This window comes from Delphinus delphis, chromosome 11, assembly GCF_949987515.2.
Source record: "Delphinus delphis chromosome 11, mDelDel1.2, whole genome shotgun sequence".
Taxonomy (NCBI): Eukaryota; Metazoa; Chordata; class Mammalia; order Artiodactyla; family Delphinidae; genus Delphinus; species Delphinus delphis.
Window position 1 is genome coordinate 94119423 of NC_082693.1, and position 20968 is coordinate 94140390.

The window sequence follows — 20968 nt, forward strand, 5'->3', positions numbered from 1 at the left end:
AATAATTACTGATTCCAAAAGACTGTTTCATTTTATAACAACAACATTATAATCTCATTGAATCCTCTTAACAACCATGAGGTAGGCACCACTGTTCCAATTCTATACGTGAGGAAACTAACACTGCAGTAACCTGTGAGGTCACTCACCGAGTGGTGGACCCCAACCCAGGTCCAGCTCTGTCTCTCTTTCTCCCTTTATGACAAGTGTGTAGGCTTCTATCAGCCCCTGAAGAGCCCACTCACTTTGTGCTGCTCTCTCCCCACGTCTAATTCTGCTCTGTGACAGCAAGTTCAGCGATTTCAAGAGCCACTTCCAACATGTGAAAGGAAGAGGGGGAGCAATGACCAGTCTTGTACGGGCTTCAGTCAGGACTCCTGGAAGGCGCTTCCCAGGCCCATCTGGGGAAGCCTGGAGCTGGGGCAGCCAGTGCTCTCGGTAGGTCGGGGTTTGGGGTGGAAAGGCACTCCTATACATGTCTGGCCAGCTCTGTTAAAAGCTGCAGCCGTGGAGGGTAACCTAGTGAAGAGCTCAGGGGTGATAAAGGTAAGCCCTGGGCTTTCTTGATGTAGAAGCAGGTGGCAATGTATAGTCAAAATCACAAGCTTCCACGCTAAGGGAATGAGACACAAGGAAGTACAGCAACGCAGAAAATAATTTAAAACTTTAGGCCTTTACTAGCTGTGGAAAATCCCCAAAGGCTCGAAGCTAACCCATAGACATGTGTCTGAGTAGGAGGGCGGCATTCACCTTGGACACTCACGCCCTCTCTCGCTGCCTTAATGCTTTGCCAGAGGAGCCAGGGCACTGCTCACTCGGAAATTTTATTTTCCCAGAAACTCCTAGAAGGCAGTCTCTGAAAGAGAAGCCCCACCAAACCAATGCAAACCCAAGAACTGTGCACGTTGTTTATGAGAATATACATTTTTGGTGTCAGAGGGCACCAAAACTTGATCCTCTACTCCCACCCTCCGGGAGCTGGTTTCCTGGAACACTTGCGTGGCTTTGCGTGAACACAGGGGGGTGTGCAAACAGATGCTCAAACGAAAAATAACCAAGCCCCCCCCCCCCCCACGGAAATCAAATGAACACAAGTGGCTAAGAGGTGTGGTGCTCTTAGTCACAGTTTCGGTGCTAGATGTGGGCCCCGCCCCTGGCTGCCTCTAACCCCCGATTTAACACTCTGTTCCCTCTCTCCAGCGCCCATCTTCTTTCTCCCCTTACACATTTGCTACCTTAATTAAGTGAGGTCATTTGTGAACTAAAAAGAGAAAAACTGTTTCAATTTCCTTTTTCAAAACACACTGCCATCCACTTCCAGGGGGAGTTCGGTGCTGTGCTGGGTGTGATCTGATCAGACGGAGCGCTGTGATCTGATCTAGCACCGAAGCGCGAACATAAGGAGCCTTAAAAACTAACCTAGCGGGGCTTCCCTGGTGGCGCAGTGGTTAAGAATCCGCCTGCCAATGCAGGGGACACGGGTTTGAATCCTGGTCCGGGGAGATCCCACATGCCGCGGAGCGGCTGGGCCCGTGAGCCACAATTACTGAGCCTGCGTTCTAGAGCCCGTGCTCCACAAGAGAAGCCCACGCACCACAATGAAGAGCAGCCCCCGCTCGCCACAACTAGAGAAAGCCTGCGTGCAGCAACAAAGACCCAAGGCAGCCAATAAATAAATAAATAAATAAAAAGAGAGTAACTTAAAAAAAAAAAAAAAAACCAACCTAGCACATGAATGTAGTGCTTTCCCATCACCAGCCCCAAATTTAGTTCAACATGTAGGCAAGTGAAAGCCTCCTAGGAGCCACAAAGCAGTTCTGGAAATGCATCTCAGCAAGAAGGATAGCAACAAACCACAGATATTCATTTTCTCATCATTATCATTAAGGAATATTTATTAGGTGCCTGGGTCTGAATGTCACTTTATTAGGTGCCGACATAGTAAAAATGATCGTTCCCATACTATGCTAGAATTAAGCTCACGGCCAATTCTGTATTCAGAGGAACTCAAAGGCTATAAACACAGGACAGCTAACAGAGATCAACAGACTGCCATGGGCTAAGGAGCCCTTCTTCCAGGCAAGCCTGCTGGATTTCTCTGTTCACTGTAGAAGCAGCAGGCATACGCACAGTGCATCTCTGGAGGCTGTGTCTGTGTGTGGTAACAAACATACTTAACAACTCAGGTGGGAAATCAGAACTACGTCCATTCATCCATCTATCTAATAAATAATTCTTAAGCAACTGCTGTGCTAGTTACTGAGGACAAGCATGTACAGGATGGAGTCCCAGCCCTCAAAGGCAGCTCAGGGTCCGGTCAGGGAAAAAGACAAATAATTACAATACAAGATGGAAGCATAGTTGTAGAGGTAATTTAAAGTGCTACGTAAGACAGAAGAGGCAAAATTCTGCCTGAGGAAAGAGTGTGTGAACTGTCTGGGTAGATTTTACAGAGAAAACCCAAATGAATGGAATAGAAACACCACAGGCAGACAAGGAAGGTCATCTAAGAGCGTGACAAGTTCTAGGGACTACAAGTGGTCTGATGTGGTGGGACCAGGGTGTTCACATGAGGATCATGAGGCTTGGGGGGGCGGGGGGCAGGGCCTGCATCTGGGGAGCCGGGGAAGACATGTTCTCTGTTCTTCCCACTAAGTACAAATAAACACTCTGGACCTTACATAAATAGGTTCTGAAAGGTGGAGGGAAGGTGGCAGACTGACTAGGGACCTTGGAACCCAAAGAATGACACAGTGGCGAGTCCCCCGAGTTTCCTTTTTGCCTTACATCCCAGACTTGGAGCTGAAGAAGCTGGCAACCTGGAAATGCCAATGGAAGCGGACAGAAAAGCCCCAACAAAACCTACTCTCGCTAGCCACAGGACCAGGAAAAGGGCAGCCTAGCAAGAGAAAAAACTTAAGACAGTAATCATTCTACTCCAGACAGACAGCACGGTGAAAGCCCCACCCTCAACAGGAAAGGCCAAGTGGGAGGCTAGACTTTCACCCTTACGAGGCTGTAATGAAGCACCCCAACACCCCTGCCAGGTGGTGTCAAAGAAGGCCAAGTAGGAGGCTGCCCCCAGCCCAAGGAATAAGTGGAGACCAAGTGGGGAGCCTGGACTTACACCCCCTCTAGCAGTAAGGAGATTTCCCCCCTCCCCCCGCTGAGGTGGTGTCACGGGGAGGACTGGTGAGGTGTCAGGACTTTCACCATTACAAGGTCACCTCCACCCACAAAGAAGTTTAACATCGTGTCATCCAAGCCCTGGAAGGAGAGGAAAAAGACGGGTTGGAAGAGTACTTAAAACTTCCCAAATTTGGCAAGAGACATAAGTCTTCAGAGACTGAAGAAGCTGAGCAAACCCCAAACAAGTTAAACCCAAAGCAGTTCACCCCAGGATACATCAGAATTAAACTTTTGAAAACTAAAAACACAGAAAAACACTTGAAAGCAGCCAGAGGAGAAACAATTTGAACGACAAAAGATTTCTCATCAGAAACCATGGAGGCCAGAGTTACCACATTAACCAGGCGAGTGACATGATCAGAACCACATGGAGGGGTGGGGAGTTATTTCTAACTTGATGTTTTATGTTAAAAAATGGAATGAAGACGTGGCACATATACACAATGGAATATTACTCAGCCATAGAAAGAAATGAAACTGAGCTATTTGTAGTGAGGTGGATGGACCTAGAGTCCGTCATACAGAGTGAAGTAAGTCAGAAAGAGAAAAAAATACCGTATACTAACACATATGTATGGAATCTAAAAAAAAAAAATGGTTCTGAAGAACCTAGGGGCGGGACAGGAATAGAGACGCATGCCTACTAGAGAATGGACTTGAGGACATGGGGAGGGGGAAGCGTAAGCTAGGACGAAGTGAGAGAGTGGCATGGACATACATACACTACCGAATGTAAAATAGATAGCTAGTGGGAAGCAGCTGCATAGCACAGGGAGATCAGCTCGGTGCTTTGTGACCACCTAGAAGGGTGGGATAGGGAGGGTGGGAGGGAGGGAGACGTAAGAGGGAAGAGATATGGGGATATATGTATAACTGATTCACTTTGTTATAAAACAGAAACTAACACACCATTGTAAAACAATTATACTCCAATAAAGATGTTAAAAAAAAATTAAATGAGCAGAAACATACCTGGTAATTGGTATATATTCATTTCACCACTCATGTCTGCACTCACATGGCTCCCCCCTCTTCCCTGCACCCCCTTTTAACTTTGAATTTTTTTTTTTGAAACCTACAAAAACACTGAAAGAGCAAGTAGTAAATGACCCTATAACTCTGACCTAGATTCACCAGTTATCTTTTAGCCATATTTGTTTTCTCTCTCTCCTGTGCACACATGCACATACACACAATTTTGTTTATTTAATCACTTGGAAGTGAGTTGCAGACACAGTTGTCCCTTGGTATCTGCAGGTGACTGGCTCCTGGATGCCCCACGGACACCAAAATCCATGTACCAAAATCTTGTATAAGGATGTTCAAGTTCCTTATACAAAATGGCGTAGCATTTGCATATAACCTATGCACATTCTCCCATATACTTTAAATCATCTCTAGATTACTTATAATCCCTAATACAATGTGATTGCTATGTAAATAATTTCCAGTACGTGGCAAATGCAAGTTTTGCTTTTGGGAACTTTCTGGAATTTTTTTTTCCAAATATTTTCCATCTGCGGTTGGTTGAACCCACATATTTAGAACCTGTGGATACGAAACCTGCAGATACAGAGGGATGACTATCAATCACATTTCATCCCTAAATTCTTCAATATGCATTTCCTAAGAAGAAAGACATTCTCTTATCTAACTAAAATATCTTTATCACACCTCAGAAAATTAATATTAATCCAATAATATAATCGAATTTGCAGTCCATGTTGGAATTTCCTCAATTGCCCGTCAAATGTCTTATAGTGGTTTGGATATTCCCCCTTAATCCAAGATGTAATCAAGAATCATGCACTACATTTCATAGTTGTCTCCTCGGTCACATTTTGAAACAATACTCCTGCCTTTTGCACTTTTCCTGACACTGACTTAAGTATACAAACCGGCTTGTTTTGTGGAAAGAATGTCCTATATTCTGAATTTGGCTGTTTCCTCGTGATTAGATTTAGGTTAAACATTTTTGGCAGGAAGACTACATAGCTGATGTGTACTTCTTAACATCAGGAGGCACACACAGTACCATGCTGCCCAACCACTGACAGTGCTGAAAGCATGAAAGGTGACACCAGATCTCTCCATCCTAAAGGTAGCATTTCCCCTTTTGTAATTAATACATAATCTGTGGGGTAACATTTTGAGGCCTTGTGAAAATCCTGTTCCCTAAGCACTGCTTACCTAATGGTTTTAGCATCTACTGATGATACCTGCCTGAAATCAAGTATTACATTGGGAATTGCAAAAGAGTAAGAATTGCATTTTTACAAGATCACTCTAGTAGAGATCAAGAGGCCATTCAGAAGAATAAAATGGAGTGACCGGGTAAATGGTTGTACCATTAACACTCCCAGAGAGGGGATACAGAAGGAGTAGGCCTGGGACAGGGTGGGACAGATGGTGTTTAGTTTGGGACATGCTGAATATGAGCTAATTGTGTGACATCCTATCAAGAGATGTGCAAGTGGTATGTATGTGTACTTGCCTGTGTGTATATATGTACATATGCTTATACGTGTATGTGTGTGCACACGGCATCATCTAGGGATAATGTAATATATGTTATGTTGAGACAGAAGAAAATACTTCCCAGGATGAATCTTAAGAGACTCTCAGAATTTAAGCATAGGTGACGGACAGAGCCCAGCAAAAGAACCTGAGAAGGCTCATGGGGGTGGGAGAAGGCTATAAAGATATAGAGACTCGGCTTCAAGAAAAAGGGTGTAGGTAGAAAGAGAGAGATGTTAATAGTGGGCAGGTCAGATAAAATATGGCTTGCAAAGTTTCCAGAGGATTACTCATACTTAGGACACAGCCAGAGGTCTCGGAGCTATGCTGGTGAGTTGGTGGAGATGGGGACCAATCACAAGAGGCAGAGGAGTAAGAGTGAGGGTGGGGTCCAGAGGTGTGTGTCCCCTAAGGGGTTAAGACCGCTAACTGTTGGTTACTCACTCCCAACAAGTATTAATTGAGAGCCCACATGTCCGTTGGTGCTGGGATATCCTTGTTCTTCCCTAGTGAAGAATGATGCATCAGACAAATAAACACCTAACACAGTAGGAGGTGGTACATGCTCTGAAGAAATATAAAGCAGGGTATGGGCGACAGAGGGTGACAGGGCAGGACTTTACACGCAGTGGTCAGGGAAAGACTTTCTAATGTGATGTTTGAGCCAAGACCTGGAGGAAAGGAATGAGCCCTGCAGGCAAGGAGAAGAGCAAGTGCAAAGGCCCTGGGTGGGAACCTGCCTGAGAGACAGAGGGACCTCAAGCAGGACAGGCTGGCAGAGCAGAGTGAGCAGAGAGAAGAGTGGGAAGAGACGCTGTAAGAGGGGGAGCCGCAGAGGGCCCGGCAGGACTTCGGACTTTACCCTGTTCTCAAGTAGAAATAGAGGGAATGAAACAGGGAGAAGAAATAAAGCAGGATTGTGCCTGTCAACCGTGCTGTTGACAAAAAGGCTCCTGAGGGTAACGTAAATAAAAAGATCTGCTGCAAATGGTTTCCTTGTTTTCCCCCTGCTGTTTGCACAGCATGCTGGGAATTACCTTACTTGAGCTTCTTAGTACCTGCTATTTCCTACACTTTATAAAGGAGAACTGACTTGCCTGGGATCACATCCTAATTAACGGCAGAACAAAGGCCTCTGGTTCTTCTGATTCTAAAATTCAGATCTTTTAATTTATGTATATTTCAGCATAAGCCAGGTAGGAGGTGGAGTGGGAGTGGGTCAGAGAAAAGATACTTCTCTGATCAGGCATCTTTAAAAAAAAAAAAATTGATAGTTACAAAAAAATAACAAACAGTGATTTTAATCTGATCTTTTACATTTTGCTTTCTTCTCCTCGCTATTCCTCTGCAAAGAAATGCTGCCTTGTCATTTGCTCCAATATTGGCAATGGGACAGAAGGGAGGATTTCAGATATAACCTCAGAAAATGTCAAGGGGTACACATTTTCCCATCCCTTTTCCCATCAACCCTCTCTCAAAGGGGTCAACATAGCAGAAGAGGGAGTCACCGTATAATCAAACTCCTTCCAAAGTTAACTGAGTCTTGCCACATCCTGTGGCCCTAGCACAGAAGTTTGTCACACAGCTCCAGGAAGTTCATTAACTCCGCCAAACTGACCACAGACATGGTGCAAGGCCATATGAGAGGCAGGCAAGGCAGGCTTTTCCCAGCATTGGAGGCAAGGGGTCATAAGCTGTCTGTACTCAATCATTTTATATGCAGCAGCCTCAACTGTCTTAGAAATTCATCAACTCTTGAATCACGTGGATAGGACTATCCTGTACTTCAGAACTCCTGGCGAGAAGACAGTAACAATATTCTACGCCGTCACTAAAAATGAAAAGGGGAATGATGCCAGCAGCCCTTGGTCCAGTGTTTCTCCGAGTGTGGTTCCAGAACCACACTTGCATTAGAAAGTCTCTGGAGGGCAAGAATCTCTATGTAATGCAGAGATCCCAGAGCTTCAAGAATTTCAATCTTTAGTCAGCTCTTCAAGGAGGCTGGTGCCAATAAAATTTGAAAACCATTGTTTCCCTAGTCCAAAAGGCAGGGGAAAGGTGACACTGCAGATGAGAAAGTAAGAATTTTTATTTGCTCATTCTCCACCACCAGGGGCTAAGTGACTAAAAAGTACACCTAGTTAAGGACTTGATAATTTTTCGGAACAGCTAACTCAAAATTGCAACTCTGATGGCTGTGTAGGTGTCCACAAATTGGTAGAGTTTAATCTCCTGAGCTCCTTTCAGGACCACTGCTTCGAGGTGCAAAGTATGTATTTCTGAGAGTCAGAGGATCAGGGCTTTTTGCCATCTTCCTCACACCCTGGCGAGGGCCTCATTCAGCTGGGATGGATTCCACACCCTGCTGTTTGTATTCGGGCCTGGCAACACACTCAGTGGAAGGCAGCTACAGAAATGTAGTCCTTGGTCTTAGCACACAGCAGGTGAGGAGCACAGAGGTTGGCTGTGTCACTGATGTGTAAGGGTTTACAACAGCATTAGGGGAATGATTTTTCTTGGGATTCCACATCCAGGCAGAGGAGGGGCCCTTAACCTGGGACACACTATACCAGCTTTAGAGTATCTATGAATCCCTGGAAACTGTGTGCTGAATTTTGGGTACTTGCTTGGGCAACTGTCTAGTGAGAGGATGTGTAAGATTTTCCAAGGAGCATCAATGGCACACACACACACACACACACACACACAAAATCAAGAACCTCTGATTTAACTAAGCGTTATTAGGACAGAAGTGAAAAGATGCCCATGGCCTTCAAGCCAGCAGACAAGAGCAGCAACTTGGAAGCAATTTTAATAGAGGGTTTAAAAATGATGGAGCCACTCTCACATACAACCCCTCCCCACTAACTTTCACCTTTCCCCACCAACTGTAGTTCCTGATCTAACACTGTTTTCAATTTTAATATTTACAAAGTTGAAATTTTGAAAGTACATCAAGCTATCATCATGAATTCCTCTGTCAATAAGAATCATTAGACCGTGACTTTCAGGAATTAGCATGGGGTTCAGAGCGAGAAGACCTGGAGTGGATCTACCTCTGCCTTTTAGTGGTGCTGTGACCTTGGGAAGTCACATGACCCCTCTGAGCCTCAGTATTGTCATCAGCAAAATGGCAATTACATAATTTGCCGTGATGACTCCTAGCATCAAAGTGAAAGTGCTCTGCCATCTGCTAGAAGCTCTGGTTAATAAGCGTTTGGCACTGTTACTGTTTTAACTTTTTCTTCTGTGCCATCCTCCTTCTGAAGAGAACAGCGTGGGTGTGGAGTCAAATGCTGAGAGCTAACTGGGGTTGACTTCCATTTTTTGTCTTTCTGTTTTTATCTGTCATACCAAAATGCCTGCAAAAATAACCTGCCATTGTTGACCATTAACCAAAGAGTTGTGTCAACAGTCCAGGGACTGGCCATGACAATGAAAACCAGAACTAAGTTCATGTGAATCAAAGAAAGAGCTTGGGTGATGGGGTATGGGGAAGGGATCATGCACTCTGGGGCAAGCACGGGTCCAAACTGACAGGCAGAAAACGTGCTTCATCCATATCCTGTTTTGGCACTTGGGCTGTCACCCCCACCCAAACCATCAGGGAAGCCAACTACCAGGAATGAGTGTTAAAAATGGAGACTCAAGGATGCTAATCTTTTCCTTTGCAGAAGTGCAAGCTGCTCCAGAATCTTCAACCTTGACCCACTGATGGTGAAAGAGACTCAAGACTGGGACAAAAAAGTCATAGCACAATCCTGCATGGCATGAATATCAACAGGTACAGTGAATTCCAAAAGGCTAAAATATCAGGGGTCTATTTTGAATTTGGCCTTCCAAGTTTCTCTTTGACATGTATGCCAGCCATGTTTGTATCTGCCTTTCACACCATAGCCCAGCCTAATACTCCAGATCAGTCAATTATCATTCCAATATACACTCCTTGCTCAAGCATACACATATACCCCTTTCTGAAGCCCCATAATCAATACACCTAAGTCATCTGTTTAGATACAAGCTCCAAATCACCTTTGCCCTTCTGCAAATAACATCCCACTAGGCTGAAGGATTTTAAATCACCGCCATCATCGGGTGTCTCTCAGGGCTCCCCTTGAGTACATAATTCTTTAGGATTTTTATCGTTTAAGTAAAATTAGTGCGTAGTTTCAACAAGTGACTTTATTAACTCCTTTACTTCACTTATTATCTTGCAAAGATGTTAGCCTTGGATATCTCAGACATGTTGAGAACTAATTATTAAATGAAAGTGAATACCTATTACACTTTTTAGATATTAAATTGTATCAAGAATCTGTATCAAGAAGATTACTTTTGATGGTCTGTTCAAGAGAGCTCCCTGTTGGAGTCTTCTTTGGATTCAGCAATGAATACGCTCAGAACATACAACTCATTCTAGGGTCTATCTTAGGATTAGATAGCAACTGGACAAGGAAGAGGTTCTATGCTAGTCACTGACCACTGACATGGGAATACACACTTCTGATGACCTACATCAGCTGGAAGAGAGATGAGGATGCTGACATATATCAGAAAGGCAACATAAAATACCAAGAAGTGACGTGCCCAGCTGGTCTTCTCCTGAGATGAAAGAGAAGATTCCTGAGGCCATATGCCTAACCAATTTTCTCTCAGCTTCAAATCTAGGGATCAGGTTAGCTCTAATCCTGGAACACATGTTTTACCATGGTGTTTTTTTTTTTAAAGATTTGTTTTTATTTATTTATTTTGGTTGCGCCGGATCTGAGTTATGGCACACGGGGTCTTTTAGTTGCGGCATGCAGACTTCTTAGTTGCAGCATGCGAACTCTTGATTGCAGCATGCATGCAGGATCTAGTTCCTCAACCAGGGATTGAACCCGGGCCTCCTGCACTGGGAGCATGGAGTCTTACCCACTGGACCACCAGGGAAGTCCCTACCATGGTGTTTATCAAATGCCATTGAAACTTGGGATTCAACTACAGTTAAATGGTAACATTCCGGTGCTGAGGATACACCATCTCAGACAGGCGAAGTTCTCTTTCTCTGCTTCTTTAAAAAAAAAAAAAAAGTTACGCTGTACATCTGAAACTAATATAATGTATGTCAATTACATCTCAATTAAAAAGAAAAGGGAAAAAAAAACTACCTCTTTCATCCAGAGATATCTATGTATCTGAAAAAGCCAAGTGGACCACACTAACAGCTGTGAGACTGAGCATCTGAGAGAAGCACGAGCCCGAGGGCCCCGGGTGGACTGGAGAGGTGGGAAAACTGCAGGCTTTGGGGAGGCCTTTTCTTTTTTTCTCTTTTATAAATTTATTTATTTGTTTTATTTGTGGCTATGTTGGGTCTTCGTTGCTGCACGCGGGCTTTCTCTAGTTGCGGCAAGCAGGCGCTACTCTTCATTGCAGTGTGCAGGCTTCTCATTGTGGTGGCTTCTTTTGTTGCGGAGCACAGGCTCTAGGCGCGGGCTTCAGTAGTTGTGGCTCGTGGGCTCTAGAGCACAGGCTCAGTAGTTGTGGTGCACGGGCTTAGTTGCTCCGCAGCATGTGGGATCTTCCCAAACCAGGGCTCGAACCCACGTCCCCTGCATTGGCAGGCGGATTCTTACCCACTGCGCCACCAGGGAAGTCCCGAGGGAGGCCTCTTCTGAGCTGCTGCCAGAAAGGGGCGCTGGTCAGATCCTGTCCAAACTTCTTTGGCTCACAGGAACAGCTGTTCAGAGACTACCACACAGAGCTTCTAGCAACTCCCAAGTGGACTAGAGCACATGGGAAACGGCCAAGGCCCAGGTGAGGATCTGCTCTCACCCTAGCCCCACCCAAACTCATAATCTACACAGAATCCTTTGAGACAGAATGTCTCGGACCGTGGATGGACCTAGAGATACTCATACAGAGTGAAGTAAGTCAGAAAGAGAAAAACAAATATCGTATATTAACGCATCTATGTGGAATCTAGAAAAATGGTACAGATGAACCGGTTTGTAAGGCAGAAATAGAGACACAAATGTACAGAACAAATGTATGGACACCAAGCGGGGAAAGTGGGGCCGGGGGGGGGATGGGGGGATGAATTGGGAGATTGGGATTCACACATATACACTAACATGTATAAAATAGACAACTAGTAAGAACCTGCTGTATAAAAAAATTAAATTAAAATTTAAAAAAAGAACGTCTCAGACATTGTAACACTTCACTTAAAAGCAAAAGAAATGACATTTCCTTGAAGCCTACAATTTTGTCATCTTCAATCTTTGTAAGATTTACAAAAAGGGGGATGGGTGGCAATTCAGCCTCAAACTAGACCCTCTTCTGCTCTGGAATCACCAGTGTCCCTGCCAGTGAACATTTCTGTCTCTTGGCAAGCTGCCCCAAAATAAAAAAAAAAAAATTATTCCCAACCCAGCCACTCACTTGTTTTGTTTTAAGAGAGGTTAAAAACAAAAATACATTACCATGGAGAGGGCAAGCTAATAAAATAGTAGTCCCGTTAATATACAACCAAAAGGGGAACAATTTTAACAGAGTACCATGTTGACTAGTGGTTCTTTGAGTCAGTAATTTTCAGCAATTGTTTTTTAATCCAAGGGCAGGGAGGAAAGTGAAATTAAGAAGGATTTTATTTACTGAAAGATAGTTCCTGATCTTAAAAAAAAAAAAAAAAGGTTATGAAGAACCTAGGGGCAGGACAGGAATAATGACACAGATGTAGAGAATGGACTTGAGAGGACATGGGGAGGGGGAAGGGTAAGCTGGGACAAAGTGAGAGAGTGGCATGGACTAATATATACTACCAAATGTAAAACTGATAGCTAGTGGGAAGCAGCCGCGTAGCACAGGGAGATCGGCTCGGTGCTTTGTGATCACCTAGAGGGGTGGGATAGGGAGGGTGGGAGGGAGACACAAGAGGGAGGAGATATGGGGATATATGTATAGCTGATTCACTTTGTTATAAAGCAGAAACACACCATTGTAAAGCAATTATACTCCAATAAAGATGCTTAAAAAAAAAAAAATAGTTCCTGTTCCCAAACACTGGTTTTCACAGAACTTAATGAGATAGATAGATAGATAGATATATATATATAAAAAGCTGCTTTCAGATTCACAAGATGGTAGATCCAAGCTAATGTTCTCACTCTTAACTGCAAATACTTCTACCTGTATTTCAAAAGCATGAACAATACGTCATCTCATTTTTCTCCAAATTAACTGTGGGGTAGATAAGAATTTTATTTTTTTTAAATTTATTTTATTGAAGCATAGTTGGTTTACAATGTTGTGTTATTTTCTGGTGTACAGCAAAGTGATTCAGTTACTAACTGAACTAACCAGAGGAAAGGAGCAGTGTAGTCATGCTGCTCCCAATCCATCCCTCCCCCACCTCCCTCCTCCTTGGCAACCACGGTCTGTTCTCTCTGTGAGTCTTCTTCTGTTTCACAGATAAGTTCATTTGTGTCATATTTTAGATTCCACATATAAGCAATATCATATGGTATTTGCCTTTCTCTTTCTGACTTACTTCACTTAGTATGATAATCTCTAGGTCCATCCATGTTGCTGCAAATGGCATTATTTCATTCTTTTTTTATGGCTGAGTAGTATTCCATTGTCTGTATGTATATGTGTGTATGTGTGTGTGTACACACACACACACACACACACACACACACACACACACACACATCCATTTAGGTTGTTTCCATGTTAGATAAGAATTTTATAAAAGTAGAATTTGAGTTCAGAAAAGTTAAGTGAGTTACCTAAAATCACCTTGTTCCTAAGTGGCAGAATAAAGCCTAAAACTCTATTGCCTAATATAACAGCCACCACCCACATATGACTACTTAAATTTAAATTAATTAAAATTAAATTAAATTAAAAATTCAGCTCTTCACTCACGCCAGACACATTTAAGCACTCAATAGCACATGTGGCTAGTGGCTAGTGTTATAGAATATTTCTAACATCACTGAAAGTGCTATTGGACAGGGCTGGTATAAAGGCTAGTTCTTTTGAATTCATGGTAACTTGGGGGAAAAGATGCCACGGCACCTCAGTATTTAATAAAGACGGACTGAGAGTGACAAAGTTAAATCATAGCCTCTTTCTCATTACAAGAAATCCTGAGGTCTGAGGAGGTTGGTTTACCTTCTCAGGGGTTAAGAACACCAAAAGTTACTTTTAAAAGAGCTTCACCAAAATAGATTTTTATCCATATGTACTCAGGAAAGAGAATCTTGAAACTCAGTTTGTACACTTGATCAAGAATAATATAAGAAATAATCCCCAAGTTACAAATAGCAAAAATATTATTATTGAGAATTTTAGCTACAGAGGAAAAGAGATTGCAATAATTAATCCTGACACTTCCAGCCATTAAATAACCTTCTGTCAGAGTTTAGAAGAAATTTCTTGTTGGTGCAGAGACTGCTATAGTCAGATGAACAGGAGATTTTCGGCTAACGTGGGGGCCAGTAAAATGACAGCTTAGATTAGCTACCAGTGCTGCAACTGGGCCGCACTGTCTCTGTGTAGCACTTGGCTAATGCCGACGGCTGAAGCATGGCAAAGGGATCAAACCGTAGAATTGAAGGGCTGGGGAATCAAGATGTGGTGAAGTTTATTAAAAATAGAGCTGCGGGAACTCCATTACACGAGGCCATTTTTTTCCAGTTTCAGGGTGAGAACACAGGGCCTACTAGAAGATATATAAATCAGTCAAAACTAGCTGGCCAACTGGCTCACTTTCTCACCCAGCAACATGTCTGAGGGCCTCTCAGGGGCCAGGCAGTTGACAGTCCCCTGGATTGACAGTGGCTGCCCTCTCTGAGTTGTGCTGCCCTCACACCCTTCGGATTTTCCCAACCACTGAGAAGTAAGTGTCACCAATGGCAGAGGCTGAGTGCACAGAAACACCATTTAAAATGAAAAAAACAAGCTCACCCAAGAAATGGAGGAAGATCCTTAATCTACTGGACAAACATAAGGATTTCCTCATGTTTGCCAAGGTACCAAGGTTTTCCTACTACACGCACATGGGGCAATAATGGCCTGGTAAGGGGTAACTGGAGCATTAGAAATACGCTACTCTCTGCTTTTTCTCAAGGATTCACAATGGAATAACAAAAGGTGGAGAGGGAACAGACAAATGAGATTCTTCTCTCATATCTAGAAAGATTATAGGAGACTTTTTTTCTCATTTGTTTGGGTCAGGAGAATTTCCAGGTTTTCCTTTAAAAGGTTATTCCTCTGCAGCAGCTCTCATTGCCAGAATGTTTTTCTTAATTTTCACCTTAACCTTATGGCTTGTACACTTTAAATGTCAAAGAGAAAGGCTGTGGGGAAAGCTCTGTTTGAGAACAAAGTGTACCACACATGACCCACCTCTTCTATGAATCTTCATCCTAGATACAGCAGCATTCCTTAATCTTTGTACTTAAACACCAGCTTCCTATCTGTGCCATCTCTCCTCTCCCTCAAGATATGCAGAGCTTCAGACATCATTAAAGAAAGCTAAGGGCCTGGAATATGTAATCCTTTGCTATCTGGCACTCTGCATTTGGTAGGGTTTAAGTAGTGTTAAATTCGAGACAAATGTTTACATGATGAGAAAGAAGGATTCTGGGAAATGATTCTATTTAAAAGCACATCAGAAACCAACTTTTATATCCCATAGTTTAGATGCCATGAACAGAGCACATCAAGTAGCAGAAAGAGGTGTATGCGAATTGAGGGATTCTTTAATCCCCTGAATTCTATGGGAAGGCCGTAGCCCAACTTTGAACAACATGCAAAAACATGAATGACCCTGACAGCAAGGCAGCTACTGAAAACATCATGTCCTACAGATATGATGTCAGAACTGGAAGCCAGCCACACATGGGAGCTGCATATGAGGGTTCTCTGAAACGAGGTGGGTGGGTTCTTCCTAGAGCTACAGAAAGATTGGGATGAGAAGAATTTGATAAAAGATATTATCAGAAATGATGAGGCAGAATAGAGCCGTGACTACACTGCTCCTTTCCTCTGGTTTGAAGGTCCTAATTACTTCCTAAGTCGTACAACAAACTTACACATAAAGGCACTTCGCAGAAACTCCTCAGGCCAGCAAGATGGAAATGGAAATGGGCACTTCAAACCACATGGTATCTTTTCAGGTCTCCAAATCTCCAATAATCAACAAATGGCTGATCAATTATGATTTGCCCCCAGCACTACTCATATTTTTTTTGAAAGACATGAGTGAAGGGTGAGATGTGGAATTGCTGGGGATGTCAGGGAGGCAGAGAATGTTGGAGGCTATAATGAGAGTTAGGGTAGTGGTGAGGGGCTGTGGTGAGGAAGTGGTGTTACTCAGAGGGTGAGGGGCTGGGGAAAAAAAGAGCCTCATCTTTGGGAACTCAGGACCCTATCTGCACATGAGCAGGCATGCTGATGAGCAGGGAACTTCACACCTGAAACTCTTCCCAGGCCTCAACACTCTCTCATAATCTAAGAGTTTGCTTCTTACTTTCTTCACTAGAAAAGCTGGAAACCAAACTGTGCCCATAGTTGAAGGTGGCTTGTTGCATGAGGGAAGATGCAATATTCTCATAGAAGCAGGGCATTTCTATTCCTATAAGAAGGGCAATTATTCTCACTTCACAGATACAGAGAACCACCCAAAGCACACAATTAGATATTCAGAATATTTTAGAACCCGGGCTCCTGACAGAACAGGAGTGTTGTTTCAAATTCCATGCCCAGAATTCCAACAAGTTTGCAATAGAGTGGTATCTGTGTCTGTCCTTCATCCTCTCCCTCTCTCTCTTTCACACACACACGCACACGCACATGCACACACACACACTCCACTTTACAACTGGCTGTCTTCATTCATTCGTTCATTCAGTGCCAGGTACTGGGGACAGAAATATAAATAAGATACTTTCTCAAGGAGCTCACAGTCTAATTGGAGAGACAAACATATAAGCAGATAACTGCAATACTCAAGCATCATTTGTCTTAACAACACAGAATACTGTAAGAAATGCTAAGCAAGGAGACTGTATACAATAAATCTTATTAAACAGTTATCTCCAGTAGCCCCTGGTATCAAATGAAAGGCAGCAAGACGAATGCAAGGCACTCATCCTCCGTGTGGCTTTTGGATCCTGAACATACTACAGATCCTGAGAGGTAGCACTATGCTCTCAGAACCAGTACTGTAATTAGAGTCAGCACCCCACAGGTCAATGCTGAATTGCTCTTTATCTTGTGTATGGGCAAATCTTACTACCCAGATAAACTGTTAAATATCTTGAGGGCAAGTCCTGTGCCTTACATTTCTTTAATCTCTAGAGCACCTAGGACTACCCCAAGCAAAAAGTAGACACTAAACGCATGATGTCTTGGTGAAAGCCATGTGACGCTGGGTAACTTGTTCCTCTACAAGGTTTGTATATAGATTGGCGGATCTGGAGTGTTTTGTAAAGCACAACACCACCCTACCTGATCACATTAACTGATCCACACTTTAAAGATGGGGAGTCCTTCACTGGAAGGCCAGAGAAGAAGATGGCATGTGGGTAAATTGTTTGGTAGTTAATAGCAATTTTAAAAAAGATATAAATTTGAGACTTAAGTTTCCTGGCTGACACTTAGGACAGAAAGAGACCTCAGACTCCTTATACTTGCTATGAAGTTCTAGCTCTTAGACACGGACCTGGTATTACCACGATGTAAATCAAATCCCATCTTCACTTGCTTAAAAGCCGTCAATGGCTTTCCATTGTAGTTAAAGCAGAACCTATCTCCTCCTCGTGGTTGACAAGGCTCTCATTCTGGCTCCGCACACCTTGCCAATCTTAACGGGCCCCTACTCTCTCCTCACTTACCAGGCCCAGCCACAATGGCTTCCTTGATGTTTGCAAACATGCCAGGCTCTTAACTGCACTAGGCCCTTACACTTGCTCTTCCTTCTTCCTGGGCCCTCTTCCTGCTTCTGAATGACTGTCTCCATCATATCCTTCAGATCTCAGCTCAAATATTTCCTCCTCAAGAAGGCCTTTCTTGACCAACTTTTCCAAAGTGATTCCATCTCATTCCTATTATTTATTAATACACCAACCAGTTAATTTACTTCATAGCATTTACCATGTTTTGAAATAATTGTGTTTGTCTCCCTGTTTATTATATTATCAGTCTTCTAAGTACAAAACTCCTGAGAGCAGGAGTTGAACTTATCTTCCTGTATCAACAGGCACACACTAGGTACTCAAATATTTTGAATGAATGAGTGAATGAGAATTAGGAAAGTACAGTAGCAGTAGGTTAGCAGCATTAAGGTGAAAAACATCAGTTCTCCCACTATGAAGCTAGAAGTTGTTGTATGATATATAAATTTTTACTTCATTAAGGTGTGTCCAAGTAGCAGTTAACACATAAAGATAAAAGAAATGAGAGGGAGAGCCTAACTCTCTGCTGATGACTTAAAAAGAAATGTCAAAAAAAGCAAAATTTTGCTGGCTTCAGCTTCCACTCATTTTATATGGCTATTGGTAGTAAAAGCAAATTTTCTTACTTCTAACAGATTCCAAGGTTGGCTTTATTTCTCCCAAGTGATGCAGTTCTGCACCAAGCCCAGCCCTGCGATACCCCCATCAATGACTCCATTCAGGCACACTCATCCCCATGCCAGCCTTAGGGTATATCTGAGGCTCTCACTCTAAATAAAACTGGGGTTGACTCAGAATACTAGATGGAAAAGGGCTGTCTCTTCCCAAGCACCCGAACACTAAAGCAAAACACATGTGAGAAGTGTTTTTCCTCACAGTACCCCAGCTCAAGATCTGTTCCTCCTATAAAGGGAAGTATAATAGGGCGTAGAAACCCTTTAAAACGTGCAATTCAGAAGCTAAGGATGATTCAATGGTACCGTTAAACCTAACGTTTTTTGTTTCACTGAACTTGATCAATTAGGGCTGTTCTCTTAACTATCACTGATTGAGAGGCCCTGAACTTAGAAAAGTATGACAAAGAAAGCAGTGAAAAATGAACCCCATAGGCCTTGTTTTCTGTTAGATTCTCCCCGTGGCATACTGGGTACACACACCGCATCCTAAAAGCAACTCTATCAAGTGCTGAGAGGGGGAGAGAGAGTGGTACTTACGCGGCATGATCCCTTGGCTCACCAGTTCCTCCCGCGTCCGGCGCTGCTGGAGCTTCAACTGCAGCACTGCATGGCAGCAAAGAGAGAGGGGAGATCAAGGCTCAGTTGGGCATTCCACCACAAAAGACACATTTTCAAATGCAAAGAAAGCCTCGAAACAGAAGGGTGTAGCGTGAAAGAAGGATCCCCTTTAATTGTGACTGTAATTGCAGAAGTGGCCTGATACAGCACGGTTTCCGTATTCTGCTGTGGGCGGCGAGAGGAAGTTGCAAAGGGTCTTGCTGGGTGATAACAATCCACAAAGTACCAAAGTCTTGCCTCTTGTTCAAAACCTTCTACAACACTGTGTCCTCCTCCAAGACGGAAAAAACACAAATTCTTAACTCGAAGAAAACATAATGAGGACCACCGCACAGCAGAAAAAGCTTTCTAGATGTTCTACACCTTCTTTCTGGTAGCAAATGTTTACCACCATAAGTATAGCGAGTGATAGATCAGGAAGTATTGGTTATTTGTAAAATCTTTTCTTTTGTATCTAAAAATTATACCTATTTTCAGCAAGCAATGGATTTCCATGGACCAGAAAATATTTTGCCATTAAGATAACTCTTCTCTGCCTCTTCCTCTTCACTTAGAGCCTTTTTCTGTTGACATGAAACAACAAAGCTAGGTGATTCAAAGCACATCCGGACTAAGGGAGGGTGATGGGTGTTTCTACTATTTCTACTCTGGCAACACGACTTGATATAACAAGTTAATAGGAATTTTTTTTTTAAGTAAAAAGCCAATTATCTCTATCTCAAATGCCAGTGAAACCTAAAGGGTATTACCACTGCACACTGCACACCATACAGAATGACAAAGGCATAGCCTCCATTCAGAGACTAAGTGAGAAAATGTCCAGAAAAGGAGGGTTAAGAGGATCTCATGGGTCAAGGGAAGTTCCCTTATATGATAAGTCTTCAATTATAAGGTCCCTGCAAGTCACATCTGAGGGGGACCTGTATCTGTTAGGAACCATATTACCCTAATGCCTGCCTTTTCCATCCACAAAGCAGTTTTTAAGAAGGCCTCCAAAAACTGCAGAACCGTAACTAGTCTCTCCTGACTATATCTCAAATCCAGCAGGTCCAAAACCTATCTTTCCCCCCCCAAAACCTAATCTACTTCCCATCCTTTTTCTCTTTAATGGTATCACTACCCTCTTCCTCAGCACTAATACTAAAACTTTTGAGCCAACTTCAACTCTGCCACCTCCTTACGCTCCTATTTCATCAAGTTTACTACGTTTCCTCGTGTTGCAGTGACAGCACTGTGTCTCGCCCACTCTCAGTCACCCCGATCAAGACTGTCCAATCCCTCTTCCTCCAGGTACCATGAACTTTCCCAGCTCCTTATTCACTTCACCTGGAAATGCCCAACTCTTCACCTGACCTTCCCAACTCACTTCTCCCCAGCACTGAGAATTACTCCAGGCCTCCTGTGAGCTACCTTTTATCTGTTATAAAAAGTAGAGTGATATTTTGCCCTGTGTAATACTTACCCTCTAAATAAATCTTCTCTCTCCTACCAGTTTATAAACTCCTGGGGGGGGGCAGGGAATATATCTTACTAATCTATGAACCACCCCCCAAGAGCACTTAATACACAGTAAGCATTTAACAATTGTTTCTTAAACTGAACTGGATCTCTAAATGATGATACATACAGCCTGAGAAATCTAATCAGGAGGGTATTATTATTATTTGCAGATCAACATTGTTAAAAATAAAGACAGCCTTGCAGAAGAAAATATAAAAGCAGCAACGGCCACACTAATAGCTAACATTTATAGAACATGTGCTCTGTGCCAGATACTGTCCTACATTCTTTCATGTTTTAACTCACTTAATCTTCATAACTTCCCTATGGAGAGAATAGGTATTATTATTTTATAGGTAAGGAAAATGAGGCCCAGAGAGATTAAGTAGGTTAACTAAGGTGATCTACTAATAAGAGGCACAACAGGTTTTGAATCCAAGCATTCTGATTCCAGAACCTGGGCTCCTTACTTCTCTGCTTCTCCAGGGTCTTTTGGAAGCCTGTGCTGCTAATAAGATA

At 43.1% G+C, this 20968-nt stretch overlaps 1 protein-coding gene across 3 annotated transcripts in view; it reads right to left on the reverse strand.

Annotated features, from left to right (window-relative positions):
* Window positions 1–20968, reverse strand: part of MRTFA (myocardin related transcription factor A) — a 199854-nt gene that overhangs the window by 21112 nt on the left and 157774 nt on the right. For all 3 annotated transcript variants that reach the window (XM_060025712.1, XM_060025711.1, XM_069541212.1), the window contains one exon: window positions 18869–18934. In XM_060025712.1, coding sequence (XP_059881695.1) covers window positions 18869–18934 — 66 coding nt within the window. The remainder of the gene's footprint in view (window positions 1–18868; window positions 18935–20968) is intronic.